Source organism: Ictidomys tridecemlineatus, chromosome 6 (genome assembly GCF_052094955.1).
Source record: "Ictidomys tridecemlineatus isolate mIctTri1 chromosome 6, mIctTri1.hap1, whole genome shotgun sequence".
Taxonomy (NCBI): Eukaryota; Metazoa; Chordata; class Mammalia; order Rodentia; family Sciuridae; genus Ictidomys; species Ictidomys tridecemlineatus.
The window spans coordinates 46,670,928-46,695,299 of NC_135482.1; the positions used below are offsets into that span (position 1 = coordinate 46,670,928).

The window sequence follows — 24,372 nt, forward strand, 5'->3', positions numbered from 1 at the left end:
GAAATGAATTTTTTCCCCCATGTGTGAAGAGGAATTACTGGGTCAAAAGAATTGCCCTATATAGAAGCAACAGACAGAAATCTATTTGTATTAGAATCAGAAATCAACAAAGGGAAAAGTGAGCCAGGTATGGTACTCTTGTTCCAGTAAGAGGGCCTGCTAGTGGGAGAAAGAAGCACAGCATGACATCTATTACTTGAGGAATCACTTTCTGACCTAGGGTTCATGGGCTTCACTTTGAGACATTTGGAGATAAGTAAGGCTACAATAGAAATGAAAAATAAAGTTCTCTAGGACACTTTTTTTAAAAAAAATTTCTCTAGGACACTTTTGTACTCACTCAAAAGAGGGTAACACAAAAGAGGGAGAAAAGCACTTTGTCACAGATTACTCCTAGGTTTGGACAGTTCAGGGAGTACCTGTGCCCAGTGAAGTCTCAGCACCAAACTAATGTGGCCCTGATGGCTGGGTCACAAGAGTGACACTGAGGGATGTGTGGTTTACTGGAATAAGTGTCAGTGCTGCTGTATATTGCAGCTGAACGCACATGTGAGATAGCTACTAGGGAATCCCCCCAAACACGTGGAAATTTGTAGGTTTCTGGGTCTATTTCCTACAGCAGCAGAAAAGATAAGAGCTGGTAGAACACAGATTACAAAACTTCTTTACTGAGGTTGTCCTTTTTTTTTTTGATTTCTACATCTTTGCCTCATAAACTGGGGATAGGCTTTTGCTTAACAATAAAGATTAAAATATTCTTCTTCTTTGAGTCCTTGTAATACATTTCTAGCAAACCTAGGAAGTGAGTAAATTATTTTTACCACCTGCCGTTTGGTTTTTCTGTCATTCTCTGTGAAGCAGAACTCTACTGCAGTCATCATTGGCTTGTTTACGAGACAAACTACATTCTACACATTTGCTTTTGCTTATTTCACCTTAGCATTACATGGTAACAAAGCTGTGTGTGCAATCGGAGTTGTGCTTTCCTACCCTGTAAGATCTGGACTGCCTTCCTGCAGAGGATTTTATTTTATGTTCCACTGTGTCTTGTTTGTGCCATTCTTAATTTGCACAACAGAGATGCTGTCATCACCAATTAACATTAATCAAGGGCCCCCTGGATACATGGCTGCATAGGGACTAATTTAATATTCTCCTTGTTTCAGATATCAGGTGGCTCCTTCAAATGAATTTTTAAGTATCTTAGTGATGAAGAATAAGAACGGAGACATCAATTAGGAATCAGAAAGACAAGCCTTGGCAGAAAATGCATAAAGGAGAGCGCATCAAGGGTTGGTGCTAATATTTGAACATTTAAGAGAGTTTTTTTTTTTTTTTTTTTTTGTCAACAAATGATAAAAGTAGAAGGTGCTATATTCATTGTTCCTGGAAGAAATCTGGGGGCATTGTACCCAGATATCTGCCCTTTGATCATACTATTTCCCTCTTTACTTACTGCAGTTCTTCCAGTCTTCAAGACTGAGTCTGAATATTTCCTCCTAGGCCTTTTCTAATCATTTCTACCCTCAGGGATGACTGACTCCCTGCTTCAAACTTCTGTCACCCCTTTCATTTACACCTCTTATTTAGAAACTGACCACATGACACATCATACGACTATTGAATGAATATATGCACATCCTTCCCAAGTACACATTATAAAACAGTCTGGGCAATCTCTCTCTCAATTCTCAGAGTCAGCACAGTTTCTGTCAATAAATATCTATTGATGATGATGGCCATACGACTATTAAAATCAAATGGAATTTTATTTTTAAAAAAAGGAGAAAAAGGATAAAAGTTTGGAAGTTGAGACAAGCATCTTTAATAATTTTTTTCTTTTAATCTAAGAACTGTACATATATCTAGTTTTGGAGGCAGGCAGAGATTGAGGGAGGAAGAACCTCTCTGGAGGAAAACAACGATTTACCTTTTGAATTTCAATAAAATTTATTCTAACCTATTTATTTTTTGACCCTATCCTTTCGATGTGACAATAGTGTAAGATGGATAATTTTCAGCGGAATAGCCCCAAATATCTTTCCTGAAAACATTTAGTTTTAGAAAACATTTGGTTTCGTTGTGCACTGGAACGAAGCAAACCCCTTCATGTTTTATGATGTCAAGATCCTGGGACCAGCGAAATGGGCTGCACCCGAACCCCACCAGCACGCCCCACCCCATTGTTGCGCGGAGCCAGATCCAGGACCGGTCGAGCCCTTCGAGTACGAAGCTCCCGCGGGGCTCCGCCCATCCCGATCCCGAGAGCCTCATTGGCCAGCCTTCCGCCCGCCATATCTATTCGCCCTCTGAATTTGGCAAGGGAGGTGGGTGGCTCCCTTTCGGGCACTGATTGGTCAAATCGTAAAGACGGCGAGCGACTCTGCGAGTCTTTATTGGTTTTAAAGATCCAAAATGGGCGGGGAAAGGCAGAGCGACAGGTCTCAGGAGGGAGGCGCGTAGTGCGCCGGCGCGTAGTCGGGGACGCCAGGCCTAGGCTTTTGCTAGGGAACCGACTGTTGTCGCCCCGCCCCCTCGGGGCTTTTTGTCCCGTTAACTGTCGGAGTGGAGGGGCCTCCAGCGCCCGCAGCCATGCCGGTGCGCTTCAAGGTGAGGCCGGGGTCTCGGAGCCTGAGGGCGGCTGGGGGGAGCCGCGGCCGGGCGGGTGCTGGGCGAGGGCGCCGCGCTGGTTTCTTGCGCTGCGCATCTTGGCCGCGCCGAGGCGGCCAGCCCCGAGCCTGCCTGCTGCGGCCCTGGTGGACGCTCACTCCTCTTACCTGGCTCCCTCAGGGTTCTCACACACTTCCCAGTTACCGTGTGTGGGGATGGTGGATGATATTAGGACGCATTCATCTGAGGGTTTGATTCCGAGGAGCGGAGACAGGAGGAACGAAAAGCGACTTCAGTTTGGGACACCTGTGACCCCATCTCACAGTTTAATCCCCCTTCCCTTTAAAACTTTAAAGTGTAAGAATCTCTTAAATACTTGAGAAATGGGTCATTAGTAAAAAGAGTTTGGGTAGTACACAGTTTTCAGAGTTGTGCATTTGTTTTAGGATTTATTAGAAGGTTCAGGTGTAGCTGTTCAGGGACCAGCACCCTTCAACATAATGGGTGACCACAGTGTTCCATAAATCCTGAGTGTAATTCTTTCATATCTAGAATGGGAGGAAGTTTGTCTTTCTTTGGTTGATTTCCTAAAATATAAAATGCTTCTAGGCATGATTCAGAATATTGTGTACTTGGTGGGAACTTGGTATTGATGAGGAGTTAGGTTGCCTCAGGTTATCAGATGCACTCACAGTTTGGAATCACAGAACCAGCCCAAAGGGGAGCCTCTCAGATTCCCACTAGCCGTGCCTCAAGTGGTTGTGAGGATTAAAGGATATAACACATGAACTCTTTAGCACAGGGCTGGGTGAACATTAGTTATTATTAAGGAGCTTGTCTGTGTTTAATTATCAGTCTTGAGTCTTTCAACTCTTCGGAGTTTTGGAAGTTGTTTTTATTGATGTGTGCCTTAAATCAACTTTCATTAATTGTACTACACTCAAATTTGTACTTTACATTACAGGGACTGAGTGAATACCAGAGAAACTTTCTGTGGAAAAAGTCATATTTGACAGATTCCTATAATGCCTCAGTGGCACGAAGGTACCCATGGGCTGGACTTAGATCAGATCAACTAGGTAAGTTGAGCAAACTAGTAGCCATTATAACTTTAGTAAACTTTGGACTCAGTTTAAAAAATGATTTATTCAAAATCCAGATGGTCTGATTAATTCATTCATTTATTTAACAAATATTCATCGGATATTTGTTAAATAAATAAATAAACATTTAAATATTTAACAAACATACCATTAAATAAATAAATAAATATTTGTTTACCATGGCCCCAGAGTATCCTAGTATTTAGGGTTGTATCACTGAACCAAAATCCCTTAATTATAGAGATAATAAGCAGTTCAATAAATAAACGAATTTCAGGTTATATATAAAATAGTAGGGATGTGGGATAGATAACATGGGAGACAGGTGGATTGGAAGGAATACATTTTAGATTTGATAGTTGGGGAAGACTAAGGAGGTGACATGTGAGCTGGGAATAGAAGCTGAGAGGGGATTAGCCTGGGGAAGAACACTCCCAAAGTCTTGAAGAATGGAAGTGTAGATTAAGTGGCTTGCTTCAGGTTCATAGTAAATGGCAGAGCCGTGATTTGGAATCAAGTCTGTTTTGTTTAGAGCCCATGAACTCAGAAGGTCACATTCTTATTACATATATTGCCTCCCCAAATCCTAGGGAATTTTGAGTCCTGACCAAGTTTTCCCAGGCAAGATAGAAAAGAGACAGACTTTACTGTATCTCCCTGTTTAATTTCTCCCTCACTAGAGTATAATATCTCTGAGAGCCAGGCTCTGTCTTCTTGTTTCTTCCCAATACCTTTAACTCAGGGCCTTGAAACACTCAACTACTTATTAAAACTTTTTAAATGAATGAATAAACCTAAATTTAAATCTACAATAGCTGTATGACCTGGGTAAAGTGAGCCCATTTTGCCAAGTGAGACTTAACCCACAGCATAGGATTGTTGTGTGGTATTAAATGAGATGTTGCTTGTTAGGGCATGTGTATATGCACAGATGAGTGCTTGGTACCTCATGGATGACTGATGTGTGGTATCTTAAGTTCCTTAAATGCTATATTTTAAAGCCAGGAAAAAGAAAGACCTATGAGTAGAGTACAAAGCCTGGGAAGTTACTGAAAGTGGGGAGTGTTTCCAGGATTAGGTTTGGGGAACAAAGGAAGAGTGGCTACAGTGTGTGGCTATTTTAGGATTCTTCTGAAGTATCAGTATGCTTATCCCAACGTGACTTCAGAGACTTGGGTATCCTTTGCTTCTCTGGGAGGGTGTTGGGAATACCCTTCTACTCATAATCTTCTCTTTCCAAGTGACCAGAAATTCCACATTTTCAAGGTGCCATTATATTAAGAATGCAAAATAAATCTTAAAATGTAGACATCCTGCTGAAGGCCCAGAGGAATATGAAAAGAGGGTTAACAATTTTTAGCCAGATAGTTGCTCCCATAATATTTTAACTTAGATCAAGTACATTTTAAGGGACAGTGATAAAAGGAGACCCTGGGAACAAAGCCACTTTTGAATAATGTATGTTTAGAAGGAAGGAATGGTCTAGAGGGAGGAATGTCAATGGGAATTTTAAGTAAGGGCAAAGGGTGGAGCCAGAGCTCAGAAATGGAGGTGGGAGGTTAGCAAGGAACAATGGTAGTTTTGCATAGGACTGAATGTACATTCTTTTAACATTCTGTGTTTATTACCCCTGGGATTTGCTGGTGCTGGGAGACAAGGGTCAGACTACTTGAGAATCTTTCCTTTACATTTGGTGCACCTACCCAAATCCTGACTTTGTATTAAAACAGAAGTCTAAGGCAGTGTTCTTCAAATTTTTTTGCTTTCATATTTCCTAAAAGAATTTAGAAAATCTTGCTATCTACCCTCATACATTTTTAAATTGATATTCATTTATTTTTATTTTTTTTTAATAAATAGTTTATAGGAGAGTACTTTCTGGCATATTGGATATTGAATAGATGCTTTACGTAAATTTTGTTAAAACATGAGGCTGCCAACTTAGCTCATTCAATTTATGGAAAATATTCCTCATGTAATTGACAAAGTCATTTCTCACTGGCAAACTGAACAGCCAAATTAGGTATTTCCTGTGAGAAAAAAAAATTAACTATCTTTTGGTTCAAAGTTACTGAACCAAAAGTTAATTTCACATGACATCCTTCTCATGTGTCTGAATTTTGATTCTAAGATAGGTGGATGGAAAAGATGTGAAAGTGTATTTAATAAGATGCCATTCCTTTGTTATTTCAAGTCTGCCTGTGCTTTTCCTGTCATCTATTCTCCCTTGGGAATTATGCTTTCTTGATTGTCCCCTTGTCTCCCCACCCTTGAGATTTTGTTATACCTGGGGGTGATGCATTATAGTAAGTTTCAGTGGTGGGTTGTGAGGCATGTCTGTCTTTTGTAAAGTAGGAATAAGGTGATTATCAAAGGGGCAGTGGGAATGGAACTGCAGGTGGCAGATGTAGCTCTTGGCATAGATCAGTGTAAAGCAAGAGCACATATGGATTTGAGGATCTGGAAGGTGTTCATTTCTGTTTATTCCCCTGGGAAGTCTTAACCTTATCCATTTGGAGACCGTTGGTCTAGAGAAGCCGGTAAGGACAGGAACTCTGGGTTGACAGCTAACACATTTGTGATAGTGGTGATGGAGCTCTTGGTTTTATCTTATCACCAATTCTCTGTCTGCCTTCCTTTTTCTTCCATTTCTGATCTTCACCCTCCTCCCCTCTCTGCAGCAGTCTTCTTTCTCTTTAAAGAATGACTCCAAACTAGGCCAGTGTCTCAGTGCTGTCATTTGCAGAGCTTCTTTTACCTTAGTAGATGGTGAAGTTTCTGGACATTTGCTTGCCAGACAGAAGTATAGAGAAGTAATATCTTAACTCTTGTTGAAAGGATTCATTATTTCTGCTTCTCAGGAAATCAAGGCAAAAGTAGAACCACGATCCAGCATAATGACATCCCATCCCTTCTCATTTTGGTCTGCTCTGCATAAGAGAAGCTTTGTGCAGAGTTCCAAATTTTGACAGACCAGGGCTCATTGTTCTATTAAGTAGAACAGGAAAGTAATTAGAGATGGAGGCAACATGTCCTCGCTGGCTTGCCAATCTGTTCACCTTTCGATTCTAGTGACTTGTGTAAAGATAACCTGAGCTTTGTGACCCCAATTTTTAATTTTTGGTTATGGTTAAGCTTTTAATACTTTGATAAAGCAAAATTAAATATTTTATGTTGAGAAATATACTTAGCTTTATATCCTGATTCTGAAAGAAATTGTGTTTGTGTGTATCTGTATATATATCTCTAACTGAATTTTAAATTCCATTTCTTCTTTCATAGGTATTATTAAGAGTTTTCTTTGTTACTTTGTGGTTTGGTAGCTATTTTTGTATACTGTGTTTTGTAGGGATCACCAAAGAGCCAAGTTTTATTTCCAAAAGAAGAGTCCCTTACCATGACACACAGGTTTCAAAATCTCTGGAGTGGATTGGAGCTATCCCAAAGAATGATGTGATTGTATCACCAGAACCTAAAGTCCCAGAAATACCAAAATCACAAGAGATGAAACAAAACAATGTAAACCAAGAAAAAGTTCTCTCATTAGAGGGCTCCAGGGTTCCCAAGAGAACCAGATCTCATTCTGCAGACTCCAGATCTGAAGGAGCTTCATGTGCTGTGGAAAAGAACGAGGATGTAATAACAAACCATGTACCGGTTAATGAAAATGTGGAACTGGAACATTCTACCAAGCTTCTTTCCAAAAATGTAGATGATGGGGTAGGCATATTCATTGTACTTTTTTTTTCCAGAAGCCTAGAATTCTTTATTGGTTTTAACATCACTTCACTAATATTACAGTTTGTGTTTAAAAATTTTCCCTTGTTTTTTGTCTGTGGTATAGTTGATAAAGAGGCTGTTGACTTCAGTTAGTATGAATGGTTCTATTCTTCATACTCGATATTTTGAATTGGTTTTACTAGGATAGGCCTTCATTGAGTGAACAGCCTGCCTCTGGATTTTAGTCATCAAAATCGGCATCTGAGTCCTAAGGGAGAGATCAAGTTGAGACAGAAAGGGAGTAGGCCATTACTTCTGGCAGAGGTGCTGAGCTAACTTCTACCCATCCCCATTTCGGTTTCTTATTGTATACCAGCAAGAAAACAAACAGAATCTCAGTTGACCAAATGCAAAAGGAAGGAGAGTTCTGGCTGGCTGTTAAAGATCTTGCAGTTCTGCTCTCTTTTGTCACAGCTGGCCTGCCACTGTTCCCTGTGAGCACATAAGCAGAGGCTCAGGGGCTCCTTTGTGGGATCTCATTGCCTTCAATCCATGGCTCCTTCCTTGTTTCAAGTCCACCACTGACTGGAACCCTGCAGAGGCACTTCAGAGTGCTGGAGAAGAATCTATGGCTTATTGAGAAAACTAGGGGTGCAGGGGAATCAAGGAAGGTGATGTGAGTCTGGTGGGCAGGGGAAGTGGGTGTCCATATAAATAATGTGTGGATTAGAAAAGGTACTGTTTTTTTTTTGTTTTTTTTTTTTTTTTGGTAATTGAATTATGAGTGATTGATAGGAAGGGACTGAGAGATGCTGCCTTTTTCTGGGGTGCATAATAGTCCATTGACAGTATTAAGAGTGGAATTTGAAATAGTTTTAACAGTTTAAAGATCATTTAAAAGTTTTAAAGTCTGCTGCACAATAATGTGCATATAGTTAGTAATGCTGTGATGTAGCCCTAAAAACTTGTTAAAGAGGATAGATTTCTTTTTTGTGTTTCTAAGCACAATTGAAAAGAAAGCTTGAGTAGAAATTTTTAATGGCTTTGAGTGATTTTTTTTTTTTCTTCTAACAGGTGGATAGACTTCTACGTAAGAAAGCTGGGTTAACAGTTGTTCCTTCACATAATGCCTTGAGAAATTCTGAATATCAAAGGCAGTTTGTTTGGAAGACCTCTAAAGAAACTGTTCCAGTGTTTGCAGCCAATGAGGTAGTTTAAAGGATGTAATATGTTTCTAAGTATCATCATCTGATGTAGTGATGTAAATTTACATAGAATTAAAAGCCAAAAGAAATTTGGTACTTAAGTAGGCCCGGAGGTAGGTTCCAGAAAACTGAGAATGAGAGTTTTGCTAAAATCCTCTTACTACTTATGATTTATAGCAGTAATATTATACTGTCCTAGGCTACTGATGATCATTGTTGCCAGATCCATCACATACACTAATTATGAGACAGGGTAATGAAAACTTGGGGAACTGGTAAGTTTTTGCATGCTAAAAGATTTTTTTACTAAAAAATTTTATTAAATTGATTTTATTCTAAAATGTTGTGCTTAGTTGACTAATATTTTTGCATTTTTCTATCTTTTAAGAAAGACATAACTAGTTTAATAACTATAAAATACACTGAAGTAACACAAGATATGTAATTTTGTATCAGGTGAATAATAATAATAATTGTCAGTTTATAAAATTCAAAATGTGATATTAGATTTCATTATACTCTTGCACAATTTTAGATATTCTGCTGTTTTATTGCTACCATCTTCTAGATATTTCTTAGGATCTGAACCCTTGTTTATTTTTTTAACCATACTTCCAGACCTAGATAGGAAATAGCTCTACTTCCAGGACCCTTGAGAATTTAGCCTTTTCTTTTTCCTGGTCTTTGTGTTTGTCTTGATTAATACACACACTCTTTCACACCCGCTCACATTCATTTTTTTCCTGTACTGCAACATTCACTTGTATACTTTATATACCTCTAAAAATTAAGACGAGAGGATAGTTGGATTCTGCAGGAAGACAATGTCATTCATCTTACACTAAGATAATAACACCAGTGACTGCATACATTGTGGCAGTTTTGGGCTTATTGAAACTTATAACATTTTAAGAACATATTAACCTAATAAATAGGTTTAGTACTTCTTCTGCTTGTTCACAGATATTTTTGGATTTTAAGTACCTAAAAAAAAATTACTTTATGACCTGAAAATTGTAATTGTTCAGTTTTCATGGAATATTTGATTCATAAACTAAAGTTGATTCAAATCAGAACCATATTGACAAGTTTTTCATGTCAGCGAAAGCATTGTGAAGAATGTTATTTTTATAGTATCAAAAGTACAACATGAAATAAATCAATAGCAATATCTTCACTAGTAATCTTATTACTTTAGTTAGTGAGGGTTTTAAAGAATTCTTTTGGAAGCAAATATTCTTTGTAAGTCAAAAGCATATCAGTTTCAGGGTCTGTGACTTGAAGAGCTCTATGATAAACTTTCATTACTTGTTGATGGAACCTCTAATAGAGCTATTCAGTTCTATTTTATCAGACACCTGTCCTCTGAAAGTATGTCTTATATTAAATATGTAAAGGAGTCAGAACAGTTTTTGACTGAAAAGTCCTTGAGGTTGTCTTGTATTAAAAAAGGCGAACTGCTTGGATTAGATCTGAATGAAGATGTGCCTTTCAGCATTTTAAAATAACAATACTGAAGATTATGGAATCAGCCTAGATGCCCTTCAATAGATGAATGGATAAAAAAAATGTGGCATTTATACACAATGGAGTATTACTCTGCATTAAAAAATGACAAAATCATAGAATTTGGAGGGAAATGGATGGTATTAGAGCAGATTATGCTAAGTGAAGCTAGTCAAATCTTTAAAAAACAAATACCAAATGACCCCTTTGATATAAGGGGAGTAAACAAGGACAGGGTAGGGACGAAGAGCTTGAGAAGAAGATATACATTAAACAGGGATGAGAGGTGGGAAGGAAAGGGAGTGAGAAAGGAAATCGCATGGAAATGGAAGGCGATCCTCAGGGTTATACAAAATGATATATAAGAGGAAAGGAGGGGTAAGAAAAGATAATACAAATGGAAGAAATGATTTACAGTAGAAGGGGTAGAGAGAGAAAAGGGGAGGAGAGGGGAGGGGAGGGGGGATAGTAGAGAATAGGATAGACAGCAGAATACATCAGACACTAGAAAGGCAATATGTCAATCAATGGAAGGGTAACTGATGTGATACAGCAATCTGTATACGGGGTAAAGTTGGGAGTTCATAACCCGCTTGAATCAAACTGTGAAATATGATGTGTTAATAACTATGTAATGTTTTGAACGACCAAAAAAAAAAAAAAAAAATAACAATACTGTAGAACTTACTTGAGCTCCTACTTATTCCATTTGACTTCCTTGTAATCAGTGGTTATATACCATAAGATTGAAACCATCTGATAAAACATTAAGGGTAAAATAAAACATTTAATGTAATTTCCCAAATTTTTTTTTTGCTTAATGAAAAAGGTAAAAATAAGCAAGCAATGGAAAAACTCAATCAAACACATCTGGTATTCAAAATATTAAGAATTTTATATTGGTATAAGAAGAGAAAATTTATGTAAAGGAGGGATAAAACTTGTACAAAAACAATTACAATTTTATTTATATAATTCAAATATTTCTATTTTACTTTTGGGAGGTTGGAGGTAGGTAAATGGGACGAAAAGATAAAACATAGGTGTTGTTTATTACTTATTTTGTCTTAAGCATTATTTTGATTACAGTTACTATTATTTAAAATATACTAATGAATATGGAAATTTGACCTTTGGATATTAATTAAACATATGAAGTGAAATGACAAAATGCTTTTTTTAATCCTATAATTCAACTATATATATGATTTTTTCTAAAAGCAAAGACCTAAGTTCTGAATTAACTGACAAAAAATCTAAACTAATTTTTGTTTTAAGGTTTTCCACAATAAAGCCCAATTTGTTCCACAATTCAAAGGTAATTCAATTGTCCATGAAACTGAATACAAAAGAAATTTCAAAGGTTTATCTCCAGTGAAAGAACCCAAATTAAGAAACGATTTGAAAGAAAACGAAAATCTTGAAACAGTATCTCCTGAAAAGAAGGTATTCATTGACTCTTTTTTTTTTAATTTTTTTTTTAAAGAGAGAGAGTGAGAGAGGAGAGAGAGAGAGAGAATTTTTAATATTTATTTTTTAGTTCTCGGCAGACACAACATCTTTGTTGGTATGTGGTGCTGAGGATCGAACCCGGGCCGCACGCATGCCAGGCGAGCGCGCTACCGCTTGAGCCACATCCCCAGCCCCCTATTCATTGACTCTTAACCTTCAAACAAACAAATCCCCCTTCTTTCCTTTCTTCTTTTCTTTGTTAGTGCATTTATTTATTTGTTTGTTCATCATATGTCAGATGCTCACAAGTACTTACTTGGAGCCAGGCACTGGGTCGGTACAGAGACTACAGGGATGACAAACACACCAAGTCCCAAGCTGCTCCTAAGCTAGTGGTACACATATATATAAGTAATTAAAAATAATATGGCTGGGTTCGGTGGTGCACACTGGTAGTCCCAGGGACTAGGGAGACTGAGGCAGGAGTATCTCAAGTTCAAAGCCAGCCTCAGCAAAAGCAAGGCACTATGCAGCAGTTCAGTGAGACCCTGTCTCTAAATAAAATACAAAATTGAGGTGGGGATGTGGCTCAGTGGTCGAGTGTCCCAGAGTTTGGTTGCTAGCACCCCCCCACCCCCAAAAATAATGTAGTGTGATGAACTCTCAGCAATAAGCAGGTAAGTATACTATCTGATATCAAATGATTGACCTTACAGTAATGTAAGCTGTAAGTATAACAGGAAAAATAGAAACACATATTATAAATTAAGTAATAGAAATTAAACAGAAATACATACATATGTGTTCTAAACCAAAACCTTAGCATGCTAAGTTATAACTAGTATAATTCACATCACTTATACACAATATAACAGTTATACACAATATAACATTTGCTTCAGTATGTGAAATTATACCCATTTTAAGTAACAGCATTAGACTAAAATCATAAATGACAAGAAAATGAAATATAAATGTTACTTTTGAGACTCCTGTAATGTTGATAACCTGATACTTTATGGTTTCTATAATAAGTGTGTGACTAAAAGTAAAATTATATGTGTCTATGTATTTGCGTTTTTTTTTTTTTTTTTAAAATTAAATTAAATTGGGGAAAAATGTTTAAGTTACTCAATAAAGCATTGTGGTAACTTATTCATCAGAATTTACATTTAATTACTGTAACAATTAAATGTAAATTTAGAACATCAAAGAAATCTGCAATCATTCTTCAATATATAGTAACATTAAGTTCGATTATTTAGATGTGTATTTGTTAATCTTCCCTAGCCAAAGGGTCTAAATTGTTTCTCGTTAGAAAATGAAACCATATCCTGCATTATATTTCACCGATAACAACTAGATATATTGGTTTCAAAACTTACTTATTGATTTGTTGTGACTTCTGTTATCTTTAGTGTTTAAAGCCTGCTTCTAAAAACAGAAATGGAATATAATATCCATGCTTAACTTTATAACATCTGTGTTTTTACTTTATATTTGAAGCATAAAATCTTAAATTATTTCCATTTTAGTGTAATAAAACAGATGATCTTTTAAAATTAGAAGCAGAGATGGCATCGAAGGACTCAAACCAGCCTAAAAAGAAGCTTGCTCCTTGGAGACATCAGAGGCTTGGGTATGTATTTTAGAAAAATACCATGGTATTTAGATGGTGAACATAGTGGAATATTTACCTTCATTTCCTCTCTGTTAGGAAGGTGAATTCTGAGTATAAAGCAAAATTTCTGAGCCCAGCTCAGTATTTATATAAAAGTGGAGCTTGGACATGTGTGAAGGAAAATGTGCCAGATCAGGTGAGTGTGTTATTTCCCCTTTGCTTTCTGTCTGTGTACCAATTTAATTTCACAATGAGTTTTAATAACAGAGACTTAAAGATGCACTATAGCATACTTTTAGAGTATAGCACTAAAAATATCAGGAACTTCAAGCTGTATGCATTAGAATATAATTTATCAATGTGTTTACTATTAGAGATTAATATTTATTATTAACCTGTTTAAAATTAAAAATTTTTTTGCAATAAAACATTTGATTATTTTAATAAATTCAATTTACAGAATTGTAGCACCATAGATTTGATTCTTTTATGATATTCAAACCTCCAGTCAGTGTGTAAGTACATTACTGTCTCTAGGCAAAAGGAAGGTGAAGCCTGAGTTCTTAGAAGTTTGAGGAGTTTTAGTGTTGGGATACCCTGATATAAGGGAGAAACTTTGGGAATCTAAAGATAGGTCTGAAGTTGGCTACGACCTACATGCTGTGGGGTCGGGCTCCAAATTCCTCAATAGGACACCCATAGCACAAGAGTTAACATCTAGAATCAACAAATGGGACTTACTCAAACTAAAAAGTTTTTTCTCAGCAAAAGAAACAATAAGAGAGGTAAATAGGGAGCCTACATCATGGGAACAAATCTTTACTCCTCACACTTCAGATAGAGCCCTAATATCCAGAGTATATAAAGAACTCAGAAAATTAGACAATAAGATAACAAATAATCCCATCAACAAATGGGCCAAGGACTTGAACAGACACTTCTCAGAGGAGGACATACAATCAATCAACAAGTACATGAAAAAATGCTCACCATCTCTAGCAGTCAGAGAAATGCAAATCAAAACCACCCTAAGATACCATCTCACTCCAGTAAGATTGGCAGCCATCACGAAGTCAAACAACAATAAGTGCTGGCGAGGATGTGGGGAAAAGGGTACACTTGTACATTGTTGGTGGGACTGCAAATTGGTGCAGCCAATTTGGAAAGCAGTATGGAGATTTCTTGGAAAGCTGGGAATGGAACCACCATTTGACCCAGCTATCCCCCTTCTGGGTCTATTCCCTAAAGACCTAAAAAGAGCATGCTACAGGGACACTGCTACATCGATGTTCATAGCAGCACAATTCACAATAGGAAGACTGTGGAACCAACCTAGATGCCCTTCAATAGACGAATGGATAAAAAAAATGTGGCATTTATACACAATGGAGTATTACTCTGCATTAAGAAATGACAAAATCATAGAATTTGGAGGGAAATGGATGGCATTAGAGCAGATTATGCTCAGTGAAGCTAGCCAAGCCCTAAAAAACAAATGCCAAATGTCTTCTTTGATATAAGGAGAGTAATTAAGAACAGACTAGGGAAGAAGAGCACAAGAAGAAGACCATCATTAAACAGGGTTGAGAGGTGGGAGGGAAAGGGAGAGAGAAGGGAAATAGCATGGAAATGGAACGAGACCCTCAGGTTTATACAAAATTACATACAAGAGGAAGTGAGGGGAAAGGGAAAAATAATACAAGGGGGAGGAATGAATTGCAGTAGTGGGGGTAGAGAGAGAAGAGGGGAGGGGAGGGGAGGGGAGGGGGGATAGTAGAGGATAGGAAAGGCAGCAGAATACAACAGACACTAGGATGGCAATATGTAAAGCAATGGAAGTGAAACTGATGTGAATCTGCAATCTGTATAAGGGGCAATATGGGAGTGCATAACCCACTTGAATCAAAATGTGAAATATGATATATCAAGAAATATGTAATGGAGGGGTAAGACAAGATAATACAAATGGAAGAAATGATTTACAGTAGAAGGGGTAGAGAGAAAAGGGGAGGGGAGGGGAGGGGAGGGGGGATAGTAGAAAATAGGACTGACAGCAGAATACATCAGACACTAGAAAGGCAATATGTGAATCAATGGAAGGGTAACTGATGTGATACAGCAATCTGTATACGGGGTAAAGTTGGGAGTTCATAACCCGCTTGAATCAAACTGTGAAATATGATGTATTAAGAACTGTGTAAGGTTTTGAACGACCAACAATAAAAAAAAAAAAATAAAGATAGGTCTGAGGAAAGGGTAATTATTCCCTAAAACTGAGAATTATTACTTGTCTGGAGTTTCTAATAGGCAAAGGGTAAGCAAAGGAGCACTTCTAGTTATCATTTAATTAGTATCTTTAAAACCATATCTTGAAAGGTTTTTTTCCTTCCTTTTCTGTGTGCATAAACTAAATTAAAACATTTTTTGTTAGATATTGGTAAACATTCTTCTTCCCCCAACATTCTAAAGAGAGGGTAATTTGGATGGGCAAAGAATCTCTTACTTAGCTCAGTCCTTAAAACCATTGCCAAGGGCTGCATGGCTTCACTCCTAGTGAAGGTGCTGGCACTTTTGAGCTTCTGGTTCTTTAAGCTGGCAGCTCCCAGACACATTTCTTGGCCTCTTCTGGGCTTTGATTGGTTCTAGGAGTTACTTAATTAATCTTCTACCATGGTTGCTCTTGGTGCTTTTCTACCTAATCATGGCTCAATGGTAGTATAGACAGAGTAAGACACAAAGCTCCAGCTGTCCCAGATTTTATCTGGGGCAGCATTCATCTGTTCACCCTAGTGAAATCAAGTTAAAAAGTTGAGCATCAAAAGCAGCCCTGATGGAAGAAGAATCAAGGCAACTAAATTATTTTTTATTGTTGTATTTTTTATTATCTTCTTTTATTGGTACATTCTAATTATACATAATAGTGGGATTTGTTTTTACATATTTGTATGTGTATACAATAATGTAATTTGGTCAGTTTTGTTTCCCAGTACCTCCCTCTCTCTCCTTTCCTCCCTCTCACTGGTTCCCTTCCCCTATTCTACTGGTCTCCTTTCCATTTTCATGAGACGCCCCCCTCCTGCCCCACCTACCACCCGCTGCTTTTTTTTTTGCTCTAACTTCCACACCTGAGATAAAACACATAAAATTGTTTTATAAAGTACTTATTGACCTTTGACTTTCAGAGTTTAGCTTATTTCACTTATACTTCCTTCAGCTAAACTCTTGAGCTGTTTATGAGTGTCCCATATCTTGGCAAGGAATTCTATGCTCTGTGATGGGGCCAGGGGAAAAGTCAAGGACACAGGCAGAACATATATGGTCACTGAGGTGGCCACTTCATAGGGTTGGCTGCTGACCTGTCATGCTTGGGCACTTTACTAGAGGGAGATGGTGAGAAGCTCTTGTTTTGGAAAGATTATCTCCTAGTCTCTGAGACATCTTTACACTAAAATGAATTGGTATTTAGGCCTCATGTCTAAACATTTAATGGACTGAGAGGATTATTATGTTGAAGTCATGAAAAGATGAAATTCCTGATATTTCCATGATGGAAGGGAACTTTGTTGTAAATTTAATATGTTATTTTCAAGGTTTCCTGTTGTGATATCTTGTAATCAACTGTTTGATTTATTAATTGCTACTGCTATTTGTAAATATTTAAACTAGAAGCATAGTTTGTCTTAAGTTCTTTGAGAAAAATAATTTTTAAAAGTAAATTGGAATTTGAAAGGAATTAAAAATTTTCTCTAATAAGTTAGTGGTCAGTGATATTAGTAAGTTTTTGTTAACCAGGTTATAGACATTTAATGTAGGCCATATTTTATTTAAAATCTTAGATCCCTTTCCACCACCCAAAGACATTTACTGTATGTGGCTGATAATGAGGTGCCTAAATATAAGGTTCTCTGTCACTTCCCTTCCTAATATATATTTTTTTTAATATTCATTTTTTAGTTCTCGGCGAACACAACATCTTTGTTGGTATGTGGTGCTGAGGATCGAACCCGGGCAGCACGCATGCCAGGCGAGCGCGATACCGCTTGAGCCACATCCCCAGCCCCATACCTTCCTAATATTTAATGCACCATTCATATTCTTTGAATGCACTTTGACATAAGTGACCTTTATCATGAAAATATTGTCACTTTTTGAGTCATGTTACAGTTTTCAAGTCCACATATCATCTTCATTTTCTTTTATATTGTGGAAACGTGGTATTTATCGTCAAGTCACCGGGTGTTTTGTCCTAAGTCCTAAGTACCTCTTCACTTAATACCTTAGTGGTAGGCTTTGTCAGGTGTTTTTTGTTTGTCATCTCTGTAATATAACCACTTATGCAACTATTTTATGAAGTACTTATTTAAAAGATTGTTTTTAATAACAGCTAAGAGAAATAATAACAACCAAGAATTGCAATTGTTAGATCCTTGCCCTCAGAAAAATTACTGAATTGTGTTAAATTTATTTTTTGCTCGATTGTTTGGTAATCTTTTGGTCAGCAAACATTGGTTGAGGTAATGTGAGGACACATTAGAATAGGACAAGTAGGACTTTGAAGATAAAGTCCCACATTCAAGAGTCAACTTATAATTTGACAGATGTAAGGACTAGATATAAAGTGACTCCTCTTTTTGGAGGCATGATTTATTTTTATTTTTATTTTTTTATTTTGAGATAGGATCTTGCTAAGTTGTTCAGGTCCGCACTTAATTGCTGAGGCTGGTTTTGAATTTGGGAGTCTCCTGCCTCAGCTTTTTGAACTGCTGGGATTACAGGTGTGTGCCACTGCATCCAACTGAGGCATGATTTTTGAGAAAAAAGATTCTTTCCCTCCAGTTTTCTGAATTTGACTTTTCTGCATATAAACTTCAAATGACTTAATGCTTAGTTTGGAAAAAGTAATTAAATAATGAAAACATCCTACTTATAGCATTTATATCATATAATATGATGGCATTACTTAACCCAGAAAGATCTGTGTATATTGTTTTAGGTTGGGAATGGTTTATATCTTTCCTTTTTAGTGGTTCTGATTGTGGTTGTAGGGGTCATTCTTAATCTACATTATTGATTTTTTTTTATTTCTCTTTCTAGTAGAACACTTTACTTTGGGAGATGTCAATCTCTTAACTTTTCAGTTTTAGAATTCTAGAAGTTTAAAGGATTGTATTTGTGGAAACGGCATCAGCACTGAGATTATTCATAAAGATTGCTAATAAAGAAAATTTAATGCATCAAGTTTTAAATGTCAGTAAAAATGGGAAACTAAAACTTTACAGAATTTCTATAAACTATCTCCTTCCTTTCTAAATATAATTGGTATCAAAACTGGATCACTGTGTACATAGAGGGGCTTTTCATCCATTCTCTCATTGAACAAGCAATAAACTGCTTCCACATGGAGAGAATGCAGCCTCCTCTACTGCTCCTTCCACTCTTTCACACGGGGCGGTACTGATTGGACCCCCTCTTGAACCTCTTCTTAAGTTTATAGCTCACTGGTTTATTATGACATAGACTTGCCAATATTAGAATATTTAGGTACAGGTTGGCCTCCTTTATTGGACTAGAAACTCATTGAGTACAAGGGAGTTTCTTGCTTATCTCTGTTAGCTCTGCAGCTCAGCCTACTTCTCATCCATACTCAGAACAGGTTATGATGAAATCAGTGCTTAAATGCTACATTTCCCCTCACCTCAAGGAGTTCATAGGTTAATGGAAGAGGTCTTTGAGAACACAGAGCAGGAAGTGATACTAAAGCATGCAGACTTTGTGTAGGTAATAGAGAGGCCATGAAGCATGTGGAATGTATTTCCTAGACATACAGTCAGGAGTATGTCAAGGCACTGTATAACACTGTTGCTGTGCATTCAAATACACTGGTTAGACATTCAACAGACAACCCATGTGTTTCAGTTCTACCTATTAATTACAAACCCCCTACAAGACATTTTCTTTAAAGTGCAGGAGTTGAAAGAAATGAAAAATGAGCATACTTGGATTTTGGGGGGGCAGTGAAGAAAACAATTTTTAAAATTCTCTTTTAGGATTCTTTTTTAGGTTCAGCTCAGAGCATTAGGGCTTTGCAGGGATCATGTGGCTTCTTATGACATACGTGCTGTTTTTTGCTTTTTCTATTTCCTTAGAAATGTAACACTTTCAATCTCTTTGCTTTCAAAAGAGTGTCTTGTTAAGAAACTGAGGATATGTTTTTTCAGTGGCTTTTGCATTGCCAAGTTTCATTCTTTTTTTTTTTTTCTTTTTTTGCCTCTAAGTGAAACGAAAACATTTCTATCACAATATCCCGTCAGTATTTTAATGCTAATGGTCTACTTTTATGATTAAAAAATGTTATAGTTTTTTCAAGAATAAATAAAGATTTTAAGTAAAATTTTAAGGGTAAAGCTTTGATGTATTTAATTTTTTAAATTGTGCAAATGTATTTAGTGAAGCCAGCAGGTGGCAGTATAATGTATAAAATAAAAGGATTTCCAATGGGTTAAGGCTTCTTTTCATATGAAAATGTTATTTGCATATTAGGGAATTCAAATTACATTAACATTCTTTTTATATCTTGTCATCTTGTTGAATATATTATAATTATTATTTTGTTGGAATTTCTTTTTTTTTAAATTCTTTTTGGTATATATGGCAGTAGAATATATTTTGACATATTATGCATACATGGAATATAACTTATTCAAATTAATCCCATTCCCATTCTCATGGTGGTACATCATGTGGTGGAATTTCTTTTTAATTGTATACTTAGTACCTTTTTAAAAAAGTTGAGATTGCTGATTTTAAGGGAATTGAGGGATTTGGAGAGGGAAACTCATAACTCTTTCAGTGAGGTCTTCTATATTAGTAGCATATAAAGATGTAAATAAAGCCAGGATGGGAGTTTCTGGCATTTAAGTACTTTTCTAGAGGGGGGGAGATGGGAATAGGGATCAGATTACTTGCCACCAATGGTATCCTAGCCATGCGAGAATGTGACTGGTTTTCAAGATAATACTAAGTAAGATATCATAACTACTGAATTAATTATTATTAAAAATATTAATAAGTTTGGTATATATTTATAAGGAGTAATAATGAGTATAGTATTTCATTATTATTCATTATTTCATTAATATTCAGTTATGGCACTAACCTATCATTAAGTATGTTTCTGTATTCCTCCCCTAGGGTTCTCTAAATGCCATGTGGTATGCAGAGGTTGGTTGCTTTTGAGTTTTTAAAACTGTAATAATGCATCAAATCCTTGTCTAATTTAAGTTGGAATAAAAAGTAGTTGTCAATATTTTTCTTAGCTCCTAAAAATTTCTCCTTGCCTGCTGGTCTGAAATAAAATACCTGCATCATGCTTTAGCTTGATTATTTTAATTTTTGCTTAAGTGTGCATAGTCTGATGACTGTATGTGGCTATTTTCACCTTCTTTTCTCCTTCGTCCCTGACTGTATTTGTGCAGTGTTTGCTACTTTGTGATATTTATAAAGCAGCATTTACCATAATGGATGTTGTCTGAATCTCCTGCATAGGTTAAAGAACTCCGAGAGAAGGCTGAGTTTTATAGGAAACGAATTCAGGGAACACATTTTTCTCGGGACCACTTGAATCAGATTCTGTCTGATAAAAACTGCTGTTGGGATGTCTCCTCAACCACAAGCTCGGAGGGAACCATTAGTAGCAACATCAAAGCCTTAGATCTTGCAGGGTGAGATTTCTTTGTGGTTGTTGAAAAGTATGTTGTAGCTTAAATGAATCATGGAGTGATATAGGAAGATGACATGCCTATTCAAAATTTATCTTTTGGTCAAATGAAAAAATGTCTCACTTATTTCATTATTTTAAATTCACTTTCTGTGTAAAAACAGAGATCTGTACACATACATATCTATACACACACATACACACATATATACACATATATATACACACACATACTTGATTTAAGTATTTGCATATAAATAATACATAATGTAATTCTGGAAGGCTAGATTATATAATATTCTTTGTCATAATTTATAGCAGAATTAGAATGATTATATGTCAGATGTAAAAGGACTTTAGAAATTATAAAAAAGAGTCAACAACAATAAAAACTCAGACAATATAATCTATTAGTACATGTTCATTATCATTCTTTTTTTTAATATTTTTTTATTGGTTGTTCAAAACATTACAAAGCTCATGATATATCATTTTTCATACATTTGACTCAATTGGGTTATGAACTCCCATTATCATTCTTTAATGGATTTTGTGGCTACTATGGAGATTGGCCCTTGATATCATGGAATAATTCTCTGTTTTAGGTTTCAAAATGAACATGATTTAATTATTTTCCAGAGAAACTACATTTTGATTTATAGCAAATAAAATAGTTTTTAGTTATTACAGTATATCAATATAATCATGTACACCAAATTAATCTATAAATTTGAATTGTACTACATTTGACTTAAAATGTATCACAAAATCTAGTCTTTAATAATGTATTGAAAAGATAAATTTAAAATATAAAATTTGGATTGGTGTATTTGGTCCCAAGTATACTTGAATTTGTGCATAACATCAATTTATTAACTGAGCAAGTCAATTTGAGATATGGTAACTTTCATTTATATTCTATGAAATGAACTTTTAATTAGAAATTTTTGTTGAATACCTAGACAAGGCAATATTTGTGGAAAACATATAGCTGTAAACAGTGGAAGGAAATGATGAGCTCAATATAATTAGTATTAACTAGAAAGCTCAAGCTACTCAAATTTAAAACAAAGCTTATTTTGTTATGCAGAGTTCCTACAAGTCATAAGACTTTGCAGAAGTGTCCTGGTACAAAACCAGAAGAAAAAAGAGACATCTTGGAAGAACAGCCCCAGAAAAATACCACGGAGGAAATAGGCATGTCAGATGCCCCCACCATGCCTGTTAGAAGGCGGCTGGCTTGGGACGCAGAGGATACTAGTGAAGACATAGAGAAACAGCCCAGCGGGAAGAAAGAACAGGAAGAGGAAAGGGGAAGAGACAAACAGGTATATATGGGAGAGCCAGAGAAGATGGAAGTGCACGAGGCATCTAAGGCAGACAAGATAAAAGAAGGGTGAGAGTTTTAAATTTATCAATGTATATAATATTATACATGACTAATATGTATTTGATTTGTTACTAAGTATAATAAATATAAAAATATACTTTATACTATAAAATAAATATAAATATACTATAAAATATACTATAAATTTAAAATATATTTTAAATTTGTGACTAATAAAAAGCAGATTTTACTTTAATGTCACTAAGTATTCACTGCTATATTGTTTATAATTTGATTCACTCAGATATTTTAGTCACCACTAAAATTGGTGATTGAACACTTAAAACTCTCGACTCCTTGTGGAAAAAGTAGGATTATTTTTATTTGTGTCCGGGAGTTATGATTTGTAATATTAGCAAATGTGCCTGGAAGAACGACTTTTTTATTTTAGGTAAAAAGTGCATGTTAACTAATATCCGATGATACTACCAAAAAAGAAAGAAAGGATAATGTTCTATAGAATTTTTAAAAAAGTGATTTCTGAAATGTGCTAATTCCTGTTGTTTTACATGAAAATTGTTTAGGGGATTGGTTCTGCACCATTGGTAGTGGTGCTTTTTGTCTTTAGTCCAAAGCCCTTGTTCCTTTGTGGGTGTTGCAGCTAGTGTGGGGCCTGGAGCCTGATTTAATTGAAGAGTTCTCAGCTGTGTTGTTGCTGACTTGCACTGATTCCCCCACCCTTTTCTAGTATTCAGTCCTTTTAACTGCATATGGACTTGTTATTTTTTCAGAAACAAAATGGCCTTCTCTTATGTTTTGTATTTTATTGTTGTACAATGCTGGTATAGTATTTTTAAAAATCATATTTTCCAGAGAAAATGCTTCCTAATAGATTGTTCCAATTTATAGGTCGGGTTCTTCTGTATGCTCAGGAAATGGAGGTAGGCTTCCTACTCCAAAGCTGAGAGAACTTGGTGGAATCCAAAGGACTCATCATGATCTTACTACTCCAGCTGTTGGTAATAGGCAAACACTATGCAGTTCTCATTTCCCTACATTTTCTAAATGATAAGATAGTTTAATTGAAACCTGTCTTCTGCATTTTTCCAGGTGGAGCTGTTTTAGTGTCCCCATCTAAAGTGAAGTCTCTAGTTCCAGAGCAGAGGAGAAAAATGTCCTCTCAGGATTGTTTAGAAACTTTGAAGAATGATTTTACTAAGGTAAATATTTATATTTAATTTATATTTAAGAACATCTCTTGTATCTTGTAGCAGATTATTTTTGTCACATATAATAAGTGAATGATAGGCATTGAGTGTTGTTTTCTTTTTTTTTTTTTTGGTTGCTGCATTGCTGCTAATATGCTTTCAAATCTTAGTAGTGACTCAACAGGAAGAAAGATAAGAAAAACAAAACTATTTATTGAGCACCAACTGTGTGGCAGTTATATTCCCATTATGTTCTAGGCACTGTTTTAGTATTGGAGATATATCAGTGAAAAACAGCAAATATCCTGCCCTCATTGAATTTATGTGCTAGTAAAAGAGAGAGACAATAAACAAGATAGCTAGGTAAAATACAAAAGTAGTGATAAAGGCTAAGGAGAAAAATAAAGCAGGGGAAGTGAATGGGAAGTGGCCAGGGAGGTCTTCCCTGAGAAGGTGACATTGGAGAAAAATGTGAAGAAGATCAGGGATTGGCTTGTAAATATCTAGAGAGGAATTCTAGGCAATGAGAACAACAAGTGCAAAGTCTAGAGGTAAAAAGATGCCCGATTCCTAAGGCCAGCCAGGAGGTCATGTGACTGAACAGAGTAGTTCAGAGACACAATGGCATGCTAAAATGTGTAGGACCTTATAGCTCATAGAAAAGACTTTGAGTTTTATTCTCAGTGAGATGAGAAACTATTGAAAGGTTTAAGAGTGATATGATTTACCTTAATTTTTCCAAAGTCACTCTAGCCACTGTGTGGAAAATATGTAGTAGGGGTGCAAGAGCAGATGTGTGAAACCTATTAGTACTTAATTACCATGTCCAGGCAAGAGGTGATGGCTGTTTGGATCACGGTGTAGCAATAAAGGTCATATGATGACGTTCAATTCTGGATA

At 36.2% G+C, this 24,372-nt stretch overlaps 1 protein-coding gene across 10 annotated transcripts in view; it reads left to right on the top strand.

Annotated features, from left to right (window-relative positions):
- The first annotated feature begins 2,409 nt into the window (after positions 1-2,409).
- Positions 2,410-24,372, top strand: part of Saxo6 (stabilizer of axonemal microtubules 6) — a 35,372-nt gene continuing 13,409 nt past the window's right edge. For 2 of the 10 annotated variants that reach the window (XM_013360123.4, XM_021728693.3), the window contains exons 1-12: positions 2,439-2,610; positions 3,575-3,689; positions 7,063-7,433; positions 8,508-8,642; positions 11,423-11,590; positions 13,132-13,235; positions 13,314-13,413; positions 20,409-20,438; positions 20,763-20,938; positions 22,025-22,330; positions 23,174-23,283; positions 23,375-23,484. In XM_013360123.4, the coding sequence (XP_013215577.1) occupies positions 2,593-2,610; positions 3,575-3,689; positions 7,063-7,433; positions 8,508-8,642; positions 11,423-11,590; positions 13,132-13,235; positions 13,314-13,413; positions 20,409-20,438; positions 20,763-20,938; positions 22,025-22,330; positions 23,174-23,283; positions 23,375-23,484 (1,743 nt within the window). In that variant the 5' untranslated portion in view covers positions 2,439-2,592. Of the gene's footprint in view, positions 2,611-3,574; positions 3,690-6,574; positions 7,031-7,062; positions 7,434-8,507; positions 8,643-11,422; positions 11,591-13,131; positions 13,236-13,313; positions 13,414-20,408; positions 20,439-20,762; positions 20,939-22,024; positions 22,331-23,173; positions 23,284-23,374; positions 23,485-24,372 lie in introns of those variants that run through there. The other 8 variants (XM_040280340.2, XM_040280344.2, XM_040280341.2 and 5 more) reach the window with 7 other exon arrangements.